Source organism: Dicentrarchus labrax, unplaced genomic scaffold (genome assembly GCF_905237075.1).
Source record: "Dicentrarchus labrax unplaced genomic scaffold, dlabrax2021, whole genome shotgun sequence".
Taxonomy (NCBI): Eukaryota; Metazoa; Chordata; class Actinopteri; family Moronidae; genus Dicentrarchus; species Dicentrarchus labrax.
The window spans coordinates 5,880,623-5,897,066 of record NW_026136712.1 but is presented as its reverse complement, the minus strand read 5'-3'; the positions used below and the strand labels follow the sequence as shown (position 1 = coordinate 5,897,066).

The following is a 16,444-nucleotide window of genomic DNA, read 5'->3' as shown; positions in this document are numbered from 1 at the left end:
CGGCAAAAAAAAGCTAAATAAGCTCATTTCCTGAAATGTTGAGTTATTCCTTTAATGCCATTCTTGTTCATGTGGATGGAACCCTAATTATATTTTTAATGTTTGGTTTTTATATGGTAAACAAGCTTGTTACCTCCGGCAAGGATCTTGTGTTTTTGGTGCCTTGTTTTTTGTTTTCATGAGCTGTGGTGGAAGGATGTAGCATGGGCCAAGAAATAACCCATAAAGTTTTTTTGTTTTGTAGATGTGAATCACAGGGCAGAATACACTAATTATTTTTAACGTTCCTATGGCAAAATGAACTGAATACTTGTGCATGCACAAACCCATCGTAATTCAAGTGAATAATGTGCCGCAACTAAACATACAGCAAAACATAACAGCCACCTCAAACATCACTGTAGAAACACATGCAGCAGGTATGTAAGACATAAGAAATAAATCAGGGATGTAAATCCTGATTGTCCGACCTGAAAATGTGACCCACAGGAATCATGCAGACCCATAAAAAATGAGGTGATGGTCGCGCTAGCTTCTCTGTCCTCTGCTCTGTTTGACTCAGCTCCTACACATGTTGTTGTTGCAACCACAGCGCGTTTGTTGAGCTCGTTAGGAACAAGCTGAAGCTGTCTGTATGTAGTCTAACCGTTTATCTTAGTGTGTCACGTATCTTAACTTTTGGCAGATTCTGGTAAACGTAGCTACTGGCTGAGATGGCAGCCGTCCAAACCAGCTGTCCCTCTCTCTACCAGCGGTACCTGCAGGCACAACAGCTCTGCACTCTGAGTGCCCTTCTAGTTTGATAATATTCTAGTAGACTTTGACTGTCAGACGGCTACTGTATAACAAACTCACCTGTATTCATTTTTAACATATTTAGATTTTTCCCATTGTTCCACCTGTTATGTGATTTTGATAACATTCAAATTTTTTGTCTACAACTTGCATTGTTTTATGTATTGCTGATTCCTTATCCATAATCTCTGGGACTATCCTGATTAATACTGCAGAGGGAATGATTTTTAAGCAAAAACGCACCCACGTTCCAATTTACAAAAAGTAGCAACACAAAAGCAAAACATGCCCAGTGTTACTGAGATTTGAACTTTTGGCGTCTTTTAGCGACAGTTCTGTACATGAAGTGAGGATGAGGATGATAGCTGTTTCCGGAGTAAACTAGATTTGTCAATGTTTTATGTTTTATGTTTTGCTTCTCTTTTCACTGTTTTACACGGAGTTGTTTAACGAAGCTTTACTTACTGGTTGAATGACTAAAGCTCAAAACAAACAGACACACAGCCTCGCCATTCTGATTGTGTAAAACTACTCACTGAATTCTGTTTATTCGACCAGCCCCTAACCAAAATTAGATCAGTGAATTAAAGCAGTGATTGTCCAGTGACACACTCCCATCTCTCGGTTTCTCATTCACACACAGACACACACATACACACTCAACAGGGCCCTATTGAAATATAGATGAGTTGTACAGTATCAGGCAGTGGCTGCAGTAACATCAGGCCATTCCAGATCCCCTCAGAGAGACAGAGCCCAGACAGAGCCACTATCGGGATGGATCTATTATTAAGGGGGATGTACGTTATGTACTGTCACACCCAGCCAGGACCAGTCACATGCTGAGCCTTCTTACTGTCGGGTTAATTACACAGGATGCTCTGATGGGCAGCTGTTGTAGGAGTTTGTAAGTCTTAAAAAAACATCACAGGTTGGAAAGGGACTTAGCTGTTTCAGAATGTTAATGCAGGTTTATTTTTCAGTTGGGTTTTTGGTGCAAAGATTAAAGATAAACCTGCCGTTACCTACCTTGTACAGCCAAGTATTTGCAGGTCAGCACCCTTGCGAAGTCTTCTTCAGTCAAATTAACATAATCCAATTAGCTATTTTATGCATCAAATTCAAGCTAATAAAGGTGTTGGCCTGTGTCTGTTAATGAGTGCAGTAATGGTAGAGCTGAGGACACGAGAGGAATGGAGTTTTAAAGACCTCAGGATGAGAAAAGAGAAGATGCTGACCAGAGCAACACACTGGTCATTACCACTGGGACCAGTAAGATACTAAATGAGAGATACACAGTTAAACTAGAACAAGAGTCAGTGGCACTCCCAAATGGGAAGCAGCAGTTCTCTATTACTAAAACAGTTATTTTTTATCAGAATATGTCATTCAGTCTTATTTTCTTAGACTGTTTTCTTAGAGTGCTTTGTTTGTGTGTGTATACAGTATACACTTTATGTATGTGTGTGGGTCTGGGTGTGCAGAAGCCAGACCAAAAAAAAAAAAAAAAGGCACTTCTCACCGGCCTGGCAGAGTGACATGACAGATCCCAATTTAGTTCTAATGAGCCTTCATTGAGCCGCAGAGTGAGATGGAGAGGGAGATGAGAAAGGAGTAAATGAGACCGAGGTGGGAGAGTGTGTGTGTGTGTGCATGCATATCCAGATGTTGTGAGAACAGCTGGCCATTAGTGGCAGTAGAAACTATCTTGGCCGGGCTAAGATGTGATGATCCAGCACACTAAACACACACACACACACACACACATACACACACCCACACACACTCTTTCTTGGGGATGCGACACGACCCTCCCAGAGGAATAGCACCACTGCCTGCAACAGCTGCGACACACACACGCAGCACACATACCGTATGTCCACAAACATGTACCACCATAGCAACAGATGCAACTGGCAAACATACTCTGACACACATGCACACATTCCTTATGGTATGTGTCTGATCAGTCATTTCCACGCTTCCCGTTCATTGTAAGTAAGTGTATGTAAGTAGCCTTGCAATGCATTCTGGTAGCGCTGCGGTGCGCTTCGAGAGATGGGCCATCACACTGGCTGCTCCTCATTTGCATACAGTTAAGGTCTGGGCTATTTAATGCAAATCCCGGGTGGGGTCGTGTTTAGAGTTTGGTTGATAGTTTTAAGTGGTTTTTCAAACATAAATGCCAGACATTAGCTGCTTCAAGATTCTTAAATTGGAGGTTTTGCTTTTTGGGTTTTTGACCGAAGATCAAAACAAGTTATTTGAAGGCTGCACCTAGGGCTTTTTGAAAATTGTGATTGGAATTTTACACCATCTTCTTATTTTATTCACAAAAAGATTTGATTTACTTTGCTATTTATTCCTGGAAATAACCAAAATGGTACTAAAAATCCAGATTAGATAATGGAAAAATGAATTGGTAGAAAACCAATTAGACTGGTGGAGAATCAGTGTGAGAAAGATATAAGTCTATGATGAAGTCAAAAGGCTGAATTCTGTAAGTACTAAGGGTAGGAAGAGCTGGAGGGATGTTTAAATGAGATAAGCCGAAGAGGCAGAAGGAAGAGTGAGCGAGTGAGTTCTCCACGTTACATTAGGTAGCTATGAACAGAGAACATGTCTAATTTAAACCCAATTACTCCTTGCCTGTTTTCCTGGTTCGAGGCCAGCGTGCTCTAATTGTGCTGAAAGAGATGCTCAGAGCCCAAATCATACTAATCTAAACACACACACACACACACACACACACACACACACACACACACACGTTGTGCTGCACTTTTTCCTTGTTGGAATCAATTACGACCCGAACAGTCATACTGAAACATCGCTCTTGATTGTAATTGCTGCAATAAATTCTGGTTAATTTTTCTATTACACAGAGATATAGCTTCATTAGAGCTGTGTCGAGGTTTGTTGATTGTGAGAGGAACACGACTAGAGAGGCAGTAATAATGTCCAGCAATCATTCTTTAGGGGACTTCCTGTGTGTGTGTGTGTGTGTGTGTGTGTGTGTGTGTGTGTGTGTGTGTGTGTGTGTGTGTGTGTGTGTGTGTGTGTGTGTGTGTGTGTGTGTGTGTGTGTGTGTGTGTGTGTGTGTGTGTGTGGTTGTGTGTTGGGGGGTTGTGTGTTTTTCTCCCCAGTTAGAAATGTAAACAGCAATTAACTACATAACCGTCAGAAAATATTAGGGCAGTGATATGTTTTTTATAGTTTTGGCTATATGATACCATGATTACAAGGATAAAGGGCTGTCTTTTACTATTAAAGGTGTTAAATAAATGCATTTGAAGGTGTTAACATCCATATTGGATGACAGTGTAGGACTCATAGCCCTTTTTATACTTTGGTCCCCTAATTAGAACTTTTTTACAAAAGATATTTAAATCCCAGGAGTAAATGATGATGGCAGAATTCCATTTATCTGCTGCAGCATCATGGTCCTGGTATTGTTCATGCTGGCTCCCTGTCATGGCTTACTGGGGACATTTGAATAGAATAGAGCCATCAGTAATGTTATTATTAACAACCGTGCTTTTTCTACTATGACAAGTCAAGATGTATGCTGGGAAAATGGCAGCAAGACAGTGAGAAAGAAACTGAGTTTTTTATGGCCAAACAAATGAATGCTCATGACCAAGTCCAAGCAAGAAGTGAATATTGCAACGTGCTGTTAGATTTTCCATATTATTATATTAGGTAGCAAAGAGAAACAACAGATTATTATTGACTTCACGTTTTTGGCGTTTTGTCTGGCTGATGATGCATTACATATGAGAAACCTTTACCGACTGTCCTCTATGTGTTGAGTCACGTTAGCTGGCAAGGCTGCTCCAGTGAGTTATTAGAAGTGTTAAAAGTCATATTTAAAAAATACTGAGATTCATTTTCCAGTCATTAACTACAGCTCCCATCAATATTTTCAGTTGTGGGCTAATTACAGTCCTGCCTTTCCAAAACAACAGCCATTCAGTAACCACTCTCTAAATCAGCCTGGCGCATCTTAATCACAACCATTTTCTCCCTGCGTAAGTAAAGGCTTGTAAGAGATTGACACTTAGTTCCTCGTCTGTGGAGATTAGCATCAGAAGTACTCTGTAGCACCAGATTATGCGCAGACGTACATAAATATAGCATCTAACTCTGACCCTAACAGACAGATTGGAACAGCTTTATTATTATTCTTCTTATTATTGCAAACATTTTTAATGAAAGGGATTAAACAGAACTGAAAACCCTGCAGCTGTTAATGATATCTGCAGTAAAAATAAGCAGCTGTATTTTGACTTCGATTGCATGGTGGTTGATCTTTTCCAATTTCAATGAACAGCCACAGAAATCACTCCACTCCTGCAAAATAACATTTAAATTCACAAACCTTTTCTCCTTCTCTTTTTTTCTATTGGCACTTTATGGAACACATTTACACAAAATGGAAACCACCCAGCACCACACATGATGATTTACATCGATAGAACACATTTGTCTGTGTTCTCAAGGTTGTTCTGGCAATAAAGCAACAAAGCCTCTTGGCGGAAGCGTTGACAGTGATTCAAAGTATGAAATCCTGTCAGTGCAAGATTTACGTGTGTGGTCCTTTTTTATGAGTTGAATAATGTTTTACAAGGACTATAATTCCCATTGTGAATTCCCATTGTTGTTAGCCTGAATGCCTCTTGTCGGCGCTGCTTATTAATCAATCTCAACTGTGCTTTTGCCCCCCAAAAAACTATCAAAGTAAGTCTTCTTGTCTTATTAGAGTCAAACAGTCACAGATAGCAAGTAGTTTTGCTGGCCCTCTCTGGAGGCCACTTAAGTGAGGAAATTGAGTGGATGTGGTGGGGAAAGGGGAAGATGTCTGTGGCAAGTGTTAAGGAGGACCACAAGATGCCCGTGTTAGTGAAAGAACAGAAGGTATTACAGGGATTTTGTAGGATTTAACAAACAAGACGGAGGAATTCCTAAAGGGATGTGTAAGTAGACAAGTTCCCCCTTTATTCCTTTCCTGATCACATTCCCTAGCGAGGAGGGAGAGAACAGGACAGATGGGGGTATAGGACATATAGAACAGGAGAAGGAAGGGGGGTGCACAGCCTTTAAGAGGAGGGAGGGTCCTTTTTGAAAGCGCCAGTGGAAGAAAACGGCCGCGAATCCCTAATAAGACCTCAGAGACGTGATGAAGAGTTAGCAGGGTGACGGGGAGGGCGAGCAGAGGGGTGTAAGGAAGGAGACAGGCGGAGATAGAGAGCCTAGTAGGAAGCTAACTAGCACTGGTAACAACGCAGTGCAGAGGAGGATTAGAGCCAGGCAGTCTCACAGTGCTCCTCCATGACCTTTCACCTCCGTCACTTCAGTCTGCTGCCTCGTTACCCCTCCACTCCTTTCTCGCCTCCATCACAATCCATCTGTTCTGTCATCAAAGGGGTGTGTGTGTGTGTGTGTGTGTGTGTGTGTGTGTGTGTGTGTGTGTGTGTGTGTGTGTGTGTGTGTGTGTGTGTGTGTGTGTGTGTGTGTGTGTGTGTGTGTGTGTGTGTGTGTGTGTGTGTGTGTGTGTGTGTGTCCATACGTAGCATTGTGTTCTAGGAATTGATTCTCCTGTTCGCTGTAAATGACCTGCTAAGCCCAATAACCAGTCAGATCGCAGAACCCAGGTTGATTGACAGCTGTGGGAAAGGTCCCAGATGGTTCCTGTTGCAGGAAAGTGCTTCCCAAGCAGATTGTAATGCATTCTGATAGCCACTCATCCTCCATCTCCTGCTTTTTCTCTATCTCTATCTATCTCTGTTCTGCACGCCATCACGCTTTCAAATTCACTTTCACAGCGACTCTAACATTTATCTCACTCTGTTCTTCCTAGACTTGTTAATCTGAAATTTTATATATCCCTACATTGAGTGATTTTTTTTTTTCTCATCATCCTTCTATCTGGTAATTCCACCATAAAGCTATGGGGGAGGTGTGTGTACACTCAGGATCCAGCAGAGAGTGGACAGCTTTAACGGTGTTGTTGAAGATATAATCCTCTCCCCGTGGTTGTATCTTGTCTGTACGTCTGCCGCGGCCGTTCTTGACGCTCCATGCTTATCCACATCTCCGCTTGGTAAAGAAAACCCATGCTGGAGAGATAAGACACCTCTGCACATGCATTTACACACACACACACACACACACACACACACACACACACACACACACACACACACACACAGTTGCAGATGCCCATGTGTCTTTGTCGCTCAGTCTTTATCTGTACAGGCTGTGAGTGTTTTCCTCTGATACAATCTGGGATGGTATGTAGTGGGGTTAATGCATTCGTCCACGTTTAGTTTAACCATCTTTTTAGTTATTTATTATAGAGCATGCTTGTGTACTATGTACATTTTTGCTAATATGCATTTTATAGTTTATATCTACCTGGATGCACATAAGGGTATAAATCAGAAGTAAGGGGACACTTTTAACAACTTTAAAGTGTTGTACATTTTACACAACATTTTTCATAAGGCCGGTCTTAAACCTTCATGTAAACTTTAAAAAAGAACAGTGTGGCCATAAATAGTGGAAACACACTGAGCTAAGCCAAAATCTAATTGGCAGTTGAAAGTAAGGAAAGCAGCTCTGAGCATTTTGTTCATTGACAATGCCAAGACTTAATTTGCATTTACACATTTACACGCACTGGAGGACGGGCCATTGAAGAAGATACTGCATCAGTCTTTCTCTAAACTCTGTACTCTCCCTTCAGTGAGCACAGCCCAACAACTTCAAGTAATTTAACCTTAAAATAACAGTTTGGGTTTTGTTCTTACTATCTGCCCATGTCCTTCCTACCTATATACCCATGTATGCATCCTGTTTTGGTGTCCTCCATCATCTGCCTCATCATCAGAGGATGATAGCGGCTCTACTGATGCTGCTGCAATTGCTCTCACCATGGCCCACTGCGTGCAGCTCATCCTCTTTATCTTCCTCACTTGATCCCTCATCTGAATCTGATGAGCCAGTGGGAGGCAAAACTATTAACTGGAACTCTCTCTTCACTCCTACTGCCTACTGACCAATCGATCCTTTATTTGTGATTGATTTACAAGTTGTTAAGTAAAAAAAATATAAAAATTTCAGGTTATAGTTTTTTGTGATTGCAAGTAACTTGAAAGAAGGGGCGAACAAACATTTCCAGTCAAATTACCACATAATAAAACCTCTTAAAAACATTGTAAACCTGCCAAAACATCAGCACTTACTGCAGGATTACCGAGGTTGTCACTGCAAGCAGACATGTTGAATAAAAAATACCCTTACATATAGTTGATCCCAGAGTGGGTGGCAAGTCTAGAGCAGCCAAATCTCCAGTCACTGCCTCTTAGTAAAATTAAAAAACCTAGACTGAGGGACCCCGTCTGCTGCCTCTCAAATGCTTGTATATCTCTCAAGGTACAAACACCACAGATTTATTTTAAAATCAAAATCACAATTTAAAGGAATTCAAGAGAATCACAAGAGTCACAGTTTTATTCACGCTACAACTCACATTAGGTATTAATAAGCTATAAGGAGGTGAAAGAATGATTCCACAGCTGTAAGTTATGCTGCTGATAATGACACCGGTTGCCAGTTTTAGTTCATTAACATTCATGCAGTGAATTGGCCTAACTTGTCTGGATAATATGTTCCCTGGATGTCGGTGAATGTATTATTTACACTTGGCCAGAACGGTCAAACTAATGTAAGCTAAATAGTTTTTGACACAATACTAGTGTCTAGCTAATACCAGCTGTTTATTTATGAAGTGAGGAAGAACCCTGGCGACTACCTTAGCAACAAGCAACTGCATCATTATATTTGATTATTCATATAGAAACAAGAATGGCTTGTCTTGTTACAAACTTGTCTTGTTTAATACTGTTTAGAGCACCGATACAGGAATATTGAATATTATTACAATGAGCAGTTCTTACATCATTCAGCCTGGTTCTAGGTAAACAAATATTTAAAGCCAATACATAGTCAATTATTTATAGATAGATTATTGTAGATGTTTAGAGTTGTTTCCGTTTGCATGAAAATATCATAATCTCTTCCTGAAAACACAACAATAAATAATACATTATTTATTTTTTTAGAATTAATCTGCAAGCTGGTCTATGATACTGGCATTTTTCTTCCTGGCACTGCTTCTCTACATTTCCTCTCTCTCTTCCTCTCTCTCTTCCTCTCACCCTTCTCAGTTAATGTTTCCTCCCACTGTAAATGATGCATCATTTTTACTGGATCACATTGTACTGTCATTAAAAGAGAACATATGTCTGTGTCCATGTACATTACTGTAGCATGAAATAAGATGTGGGCTAGCACACAGATGACTCCACAGTGTGATGTAACAGCCCTCATGTTCCAACCAGTCATTCTTTCACACATGACATAAGACTCAGTTTCTCTGCACCTGCCTAAGTTTACAGTTTCCTGTGATGAGTCGGAAAGAAAGCTGAATTTCTGATCTTATTTCCCATTCGGACCTGCTGTGCGACTGAGACCTAATGAAACACCTCTCATGGAGTCCAGCAGTCTTTAATCTCACACATACAGACACTTGGTAGTGGTCCTCAGGGGTCATTACTGTTCATCGGCCTTTCAGCACCGTCACCCTGTTAAACTCTGATTACGATTCACATTAATTAAACAGAAATGTCTTCCTTCTGGTAACATGTAACTCACAGAGGGGAATGGCTTTACATCATTGGAGAGAACTGTGTCACATTTAGTTCGACCCTCCTTTGGCTCATTATGCCAGTCAAGGAAACTGGGGACACATATTGACTTGCAGAATGTTTATAAATCTGAAAAACATCAGTGAGAAATAAAGATTTTCTGACAAGGTAGGTTTTCCCAACAAAGCGTAGCACTGGGAGCTAAAGGTTGCAGGAAGTTAAAGTGCTCAAACTCCCATAAGTCATTTGTTAACTTTTGGCTGGGTTGCCAGGGTGATGGTCTCCTGAAATATCAGTTTCCTTTTTGTAGCAAGTGCATCAGAAGACGTTTAGAAACACCTACAGACACATTCTTCCATTGTTATACTCTCTGGCCACTGTAGTACCTGAAGACATGACATTTACTTACAATCTTTCCCATCTGGGCTGTTTAATAATGCTCATATGTCAATCTCCTTAACATTTTAACTTGATATAACTTTTATGACTGGAGCAAATGAGAACTCCCTTTCATCTTAAATGCAACATAAGCTGATGAAGTATGTCATCGGTGTCGGGGCCTGATTGAGGAGAGAGGCTGTTAATTCTGCTGAGGCATCAAGGCGTCCTCACATCTCGCTGCAGACACTGGTGATTTAGTGGAGTGGGTCCTGTAGAGACTGTCAGCAGCTGAAAAGCGATGCTCAGCGTGACAAAGGACAGAGCACACCACTGGAACACGCTCACACACTCTCACACAGGTCGGAAGACACACAAGTTCATCTCTGCGCGTATGCGTGTGTTTGTTATGTATTGTTAGATAGGTCCCAGTGAAAGTGTTTTTGTAATTTAAGTTGCATATGAGAAGGGTTTTGACATTTACAATCTTTGTTTGACTTTGTTATGCCCAACAACAGCAGCTTGGCAGAGCAAGACAAAATATCACACAGGCCTAGACAAAAGGCACAACAGTAACACACAAAGCATAGTAATGTGGTCCTCAACTGTGCATGGCAGCAATGAATAATAAGAAGAAGAAAGTTTATTTATTCCTCAGATAGCGCCCATTAATACACATTACTGTAAATATGCCAGAATTAGCCAACAGGCTATTTTTTTTTATCTGTAGTCCGTGGCCAGCTGTAAACGTAGGCAGCCTATAGTCAATATACAATCAAGAAACAATTTAAAAACAACAATCATGATGTAAGACGTGTTAATTACAGTAAAAGCAGAATGCAGTCAGATAGAGAGCAGAGCACAGACATGGGCAACAGTAAAAGAAGATCAAATTACGATTAGACAAATCAAAAACAAACAACAAACAAGCAAGCATGAGCAAAACAAAAAGACAACAATTGCATTCACAATTGTGGTTGGAGTCAGGTAACACGATGAATCAAAGAACATACACCACCGACCAAAACTTTGGAATCACCTTCAACAAAAGCTTGATTGGGTACAGACAGTGTGTTGACTATTGTATTTTTATTTTGTCCTTCATGCTTTTAGCTTGAAGAAAGTCCTCTTTACAAATAGATGTTATTCTGTATGCAGGGTTTGCATAAAACTGTTTTTGGTGGAGATGGATGGAGAACAAAACTCTGTACAATGGTTCAGTTGGATCATTACAGATATTATCAATAAACAGTTTCTCAGTTGATTTTCTAGAAAACTGACTATATCATCTAAATTCCATATTCTGACATAGGATTGAGTATACTATGAAAGAGGATTTTAGCTTGAGATTACTTATTCTAGTAGGATTGCACAGTAGATTTACATAACTTTTGCAATAGATATGCAAAAAATAAAAATAAAAATGTTCTCTACTCTAAAATATTTGCAGCGATTACTGCCTCTAGTCATAACAGAATCCCATTAGACGTGTATTTTGGAGGTCAGAGTATTTGGTCTGAGTTCAAATTAATTGAACTGTGGCTGCTCAACCTTGGCGAACGACCAACAAAGTGTGCATGGCTATGTCTCACACAGCCGCACTTTCAGTTGGAAATAATGTTCTATCTGTGGTGGTGTTGAACTTATTATATTTGATTATTGTAAAGGAATAGGTGATTATCTGGGTTGAGATGTGGGGACTGCAGAGGCCATAGCATATAATTCATATCATTTGTCAACCAATAATGCCCTCCATGGAAGCATCAGTATTTATTATGCTTTTCCATTCATTCAGTTTAATCCTTTTTGTCACCCATCTGTATGTGATTTCCAATAAGAGGGCAGTTTCAGTTCAATCTTTAATTCCTTTATTTTTATTGCCTTCTTCCCTCCAATCAAATGTCTCTGACTTTTTTTCCTCCGGTCCCTTCGTCCCTCACGCCCCTGCCCTTCCTCTCTCTCTCCTAGTGAATATTCAGTCGAGCGAATGAAGCCAGCGGTGAAGTTGCTGTCAACCGATGACTGACAGTGTGTGCGGCACATGTGTCCCTGCTGCAACCCCCCCTCCGTTGCTCCCAAATTTTGGGTCCGAGTGTGAACGGGTGCGTCTGTTTCTGTCCTGCGGCGACGGCCCAGATGCCAGGTTGTTAGGATGACTGAGCAGGTCTGTGTGTGTGTGTGTGTGTGTGTGTGTGTGTGTGTGTGTGTGTGTGTGTGTGTGTGTGTGTGTGTGTGTGTGTGTGTGTGTGTGTGTGTGTGTGTGTGATGGCGGAAGTAAATCTCCTCACGCTTGGCTGCACGCGGCACTATTCACAGCCACCGTCATCACTCTTCCTCAGGTATGACAGCGGCTCTCCAAAAGTGTGTGTTTGGTGTGTTCGTTGTGTTACATTGGCTCCACCCCGCTGACAGCGGTCGGCCTTATGAGTCGTAGTCGGGCTAGAAACCGAGGGAAGGGAAAACATTAAAACGGTTCCCGAGGATGTGTGTGTGTGTGTGTGTTTGTGTGTTACTGTCAACACAGGTACGCTGTGTTCTTTTAAAGTGTCTGAGCTCCACTAGTTTGGCAGAGTGAGAGGGGAAGAGTGGGAGGGAGCTGTCAGTGTAGGGACATTTAACGGGTGGGAGTTGTGTGTGTGTGTGAGTGTTGATGTGTGTTTGTTTCAGGGTTGCCCAGTGTATGAAGGGATTAACCCTGTGGGAGTTTGACTGTGCTCTCATGTGTAGCCAACTGTGCTGTCTGCTGCAGCTTCACACACACACACACACACACACAAAATTTTGCAGTACACAGAATACAAGACCACACACTTTGCATTCACTTCATCACATCCACAACCCTTGTATATACATTGGCACATAATCCGTCTCCCTGGCTCTCTCCGTTGCTCACTTTCTCCATCACTCTTCCACACACACACACACTCCTGTCCAGTCCCCGGGGGTTCGTGCAGATAGTGTTGTTGTGACACAGACAGACTACAGCGTGACCTTAAAGTTGAGGGCGCGTGGCTGGATGTGGTCAGGGGCCCAGGGAGGGACTGCGTGAAGCTGACAATCAGAAGAGGAGTCAGGACGAGAGAGGAAAAGGTTCGGCTTGGCAGGGAAATCCTCCTTCTGTTTCCATAGCAACGGTCACACCAGTATGACCACATTCCATCACACTCTTTGCCAGTCTTCCCCTGTGTGTGATTGTGTGTCAGAATGCCCTCAAAGTGTTTACAGCCTACCCTATACAGCGCTCTGTAGTTTCCTGTGTTTCAGGTTATTTACGGTCTGAGCTGCGTGAGAATAAGATAGAGCAGCATCACTTCATCCCGTAAGGAGGAATTTTATTTACCTGGCAGCACATATAGTAATTGAAACAGACATACCTCGCTGCTGTGGAGTTGGTCTTTAATGGCAGGAGACAGGCAGCGTAACCAACTGATAGTTTCTCGGCATTTGAAGTGCAGATGGCTACCGGCACAAATGAGCGTCTAAATGGCTGAGTGGAGCTCTAGGGGCGCTTTGAGACGCCGGCTGAATGAGAACATGTGACTCTTTGAGACAGGATGGAGAGGATGCAAACAGTTCTACACGAGGGCCTGGGCAATTGCTGGCTGGCATTCCTACAGGGGACAGAAAAGCAGAAAGTCAATTGGTTAGGTTACATTAACTTCTAAGTCCTCATGCGTACCCACATACTTAATCATTTCCAGTAATGAAGGACTGCATTACCGCTAGCTCTGATAGTCAATCAAGCCTCATCTGTATTCGTGTGTGTACCCTTTAATGCATTCTGACCCTCTGTCCACCAAACACTGGACCCACTGACACCCATGTCAGTCTTCTCTGGCAGATCTTCACCTGAGATGAGATCTATCATGGGACCTCTCTCCTCATTCTAGCTTCCTGTCTCTCCCCCCCTCGCCCTCCTTTTATCGCTTCTGTCAGTGCTGGTTGTTTATGTTGTCATCTCTCGCTCAGTTGTGAAGCAGGGGTGGTGCCAGGCCAGGAGGAAATGACATGTGTTTGACAGGAAACTGCCGTAGGGACAGACAGGTCAGCCCTCTTTAACTTCGCACGGCTGCCTGTCCAAGAGCACCAATGCACGTGCGCGCACACACACACACACACACACACACACACACACACACACACACACACACACACACACACACACCACACACACACACACCCACACCCCAACACCAACATAGGCAGATACAAAGACATAAATTGTATGTGTGAAACGGCAGCAGTTGTAGCAGTGGAGTTGAGGTCTATTTGGGAACCGCCTCTGCTGCAAGCAGTACGTGTGAGCCACACTGTCACTCTACACTCTGTTGTCTCAATTGTGGGCCTGAGACGATGGCAGCTACTAACCAAAGATTGAGTTTTATTTTTAGGAGGGTCATCTTTCTTTGTTTTAATGCTTATTCATGTTTGTATAAGACATTAAATATTTGCATTAATGGAAAATAGAAAGCGATCACTATCAGACCTGGGATCTGTCCCTTGCTGAGCCGTCCACTGATCCAAAAGGATGAAGATGTGAATACTAACATTCACTTTTAGTGAGTGGACAGCTGCCACATAGAGTAAAGAAACATAAAACTGACAATCCAATCTCTCAAACCATCTCCAGAGGTAGTCACAAACCCATTTAGCTTATTAAAAACTGTAAAGTATAAATGCAGTGCATCTTGATTCTACTCACAGCAACTCAAATGCATGCAGATTAGTTTGGCCGTACAGTAACACTATAACTCGGGGGGTTAATATATTAATCTAAATAATGATTGATGACTGATCAACTGATTGGTGGTCAAGAAAAAGTATAAATATATACTTATTTTAATACTTTTTACTTAACATATTTATTTATGTAATCAGCTGTTGTCTCTTGTCTCTTTATTGCCTTTTAGCTCTGGGCTTCCTTAATGTAACGGTATTTCTTTCTCCTTTACCCCTCCCCTCCCCTCCTCTCTGGCAGGTCTTGATGCTCACTGACGGAGATGCCGACAGTTTCCTGTGCCAGCGTCTGCCCGTCCTCTCCTCCATGTCCCAGCAGGATGGTGTCGCCACAGCCTATGTCTGCCAGGACTTCACCTGTTCTCTTCCAGTCACTGACCCCCAGGAACTACGCAGGCTACTGCTGGATGGGACCACGGAGACGCAGGCAGAATGACAACTGGAGAATTGACTGACTGTTACAGGAAAGCTGTAATATTAATAGACCGCTCTCAGCAGCCCTAGTGTAGCTTATCTTTGCTGTCTTTGGCTAGTGAGTGTGGCTGCCAATACTTAAAGGGTAGGAATAGTTACAGTACCATGTGGTGACTGGTGACTTTATTCCAAACCTGTTACTTGAGCCTGTTTTTTATTACCAAGACCAGCTAAGTAGTGCCTCAAATATTTTGTTTAGCAGGCTCTCAGAGTTGATCAGCACAGCCATATTGAATTTCAGGTGTACAAATGTCCTTATAAAGAAATCTGCACAGCAGCAGTGGCAGCCTACTGAAAATATGCAGCACTTGTACAAAATGTCCTGTCTTGACTGTTAGCCCAGAAGTAAACTACAGACTCTTACCAGACTACAACCTAAGACCACTTGGAAGAATTGGACCGAGAATATTTCGCAGATGAACCAACCTGCCCTGTTGTTCTGTCCTAGCCCCGTGTTCCAGCTCCCACAATCCATGTCACATGGATGTGACAGTGGAGGCCTGTGTCTGTGTGTTTGAGTGTGTAAAAAGGTTGGTTTGCAGGTTTGTATGTACATACATTTTAAAAGTTGACTGCGTGTGCATTTGATTTCGTTTGTAGTAACGTCACAAGTGAGCGAGCCTGCTCTCGTACGTTCCCCCGTGTACCATCAGCTCTCACCCTCCTTTATTTGTCTGTTATCTGGGATTTAATGTGAGAGGATTCTTCTCCACTGCTGCAGAGACTCATGTCTCATGGCTTTAATCTTTGAGGTTTAGACAACAAAACACAGCATGTATACGCACAACCCTGAATAATAAAGGTATTTCCCTTCTGAGCAGTGTCCATTTCATTTTTAGAATTTTTGTTTGAAGTTGTTATTCTCTGAGTGTGCAGCTGAAACAAGGCTTTATACGCTGGATCACTCAAACCCTACTGAAAATGTTGCTCGATTTAACATTCAGTGTTCCTTTTTTTGGGCTTTTAGACCGTAGGAATACTGAATAAATGACATAACATGTTGGTTATTTTTGTGACATTCTTATGATGTGCTCTTTCTCTCAGTCTAAGATGGGAAAACTCCAGCAGGGATGGAGTGAATGTGTCCCAGCAGCCTGTCTTTCTCTTCTTTTGTACTATAAATACTCATCATACTCATCAGAGAAACCCACTGTTGTGTATTCTTCTCCTTGTCTCTTCCCCCAGCAGGCTGGATGAAGGTAATGTAAACTCGACTGCGACTGTGTGTTGTAGCGAGAAGGGGCACGTGTGTGTGTGTGTGTGTGTGTGTGTGTGTGTGTGTGTGTGTGTGTGTGTGTGTGTGTGTGTGTGTGTGTGTGTGTGTGTGTGTGTGTGTGTGTGTGTGTGTG

The 16,444-nt window shown here is 42.2% G+C and overlaps 1 protein-coding gene across 2 annotated transcripts in view; it reads left to right on the top strand.

The window, feature by feature from the left end:
* The window catches only part of spata20 (spermatogenesis associated 20), a 41,919-nt gene extending 26,007 nt beyond the window's left edge, over positions 1-15,912 (top strand). For both annotated transcript variants that reach the window (XM_051417976.1, XM_051417977.1), the window contains exon 16: positions 14,863-15,912. In XM_051417976.1, the coding sequence (XP_051273936.1) occupies positions 14,863-15,057 (195 nt within the window). In that variant the 3' untranslated portion in view covers positions 15,058-15,912. The remainder of the gene's footprint in view (positions 1-14,862) is intronic.
* The last annotated feature ends 532 nt before the right edge of the window (positions 15,913-16,444 follow it).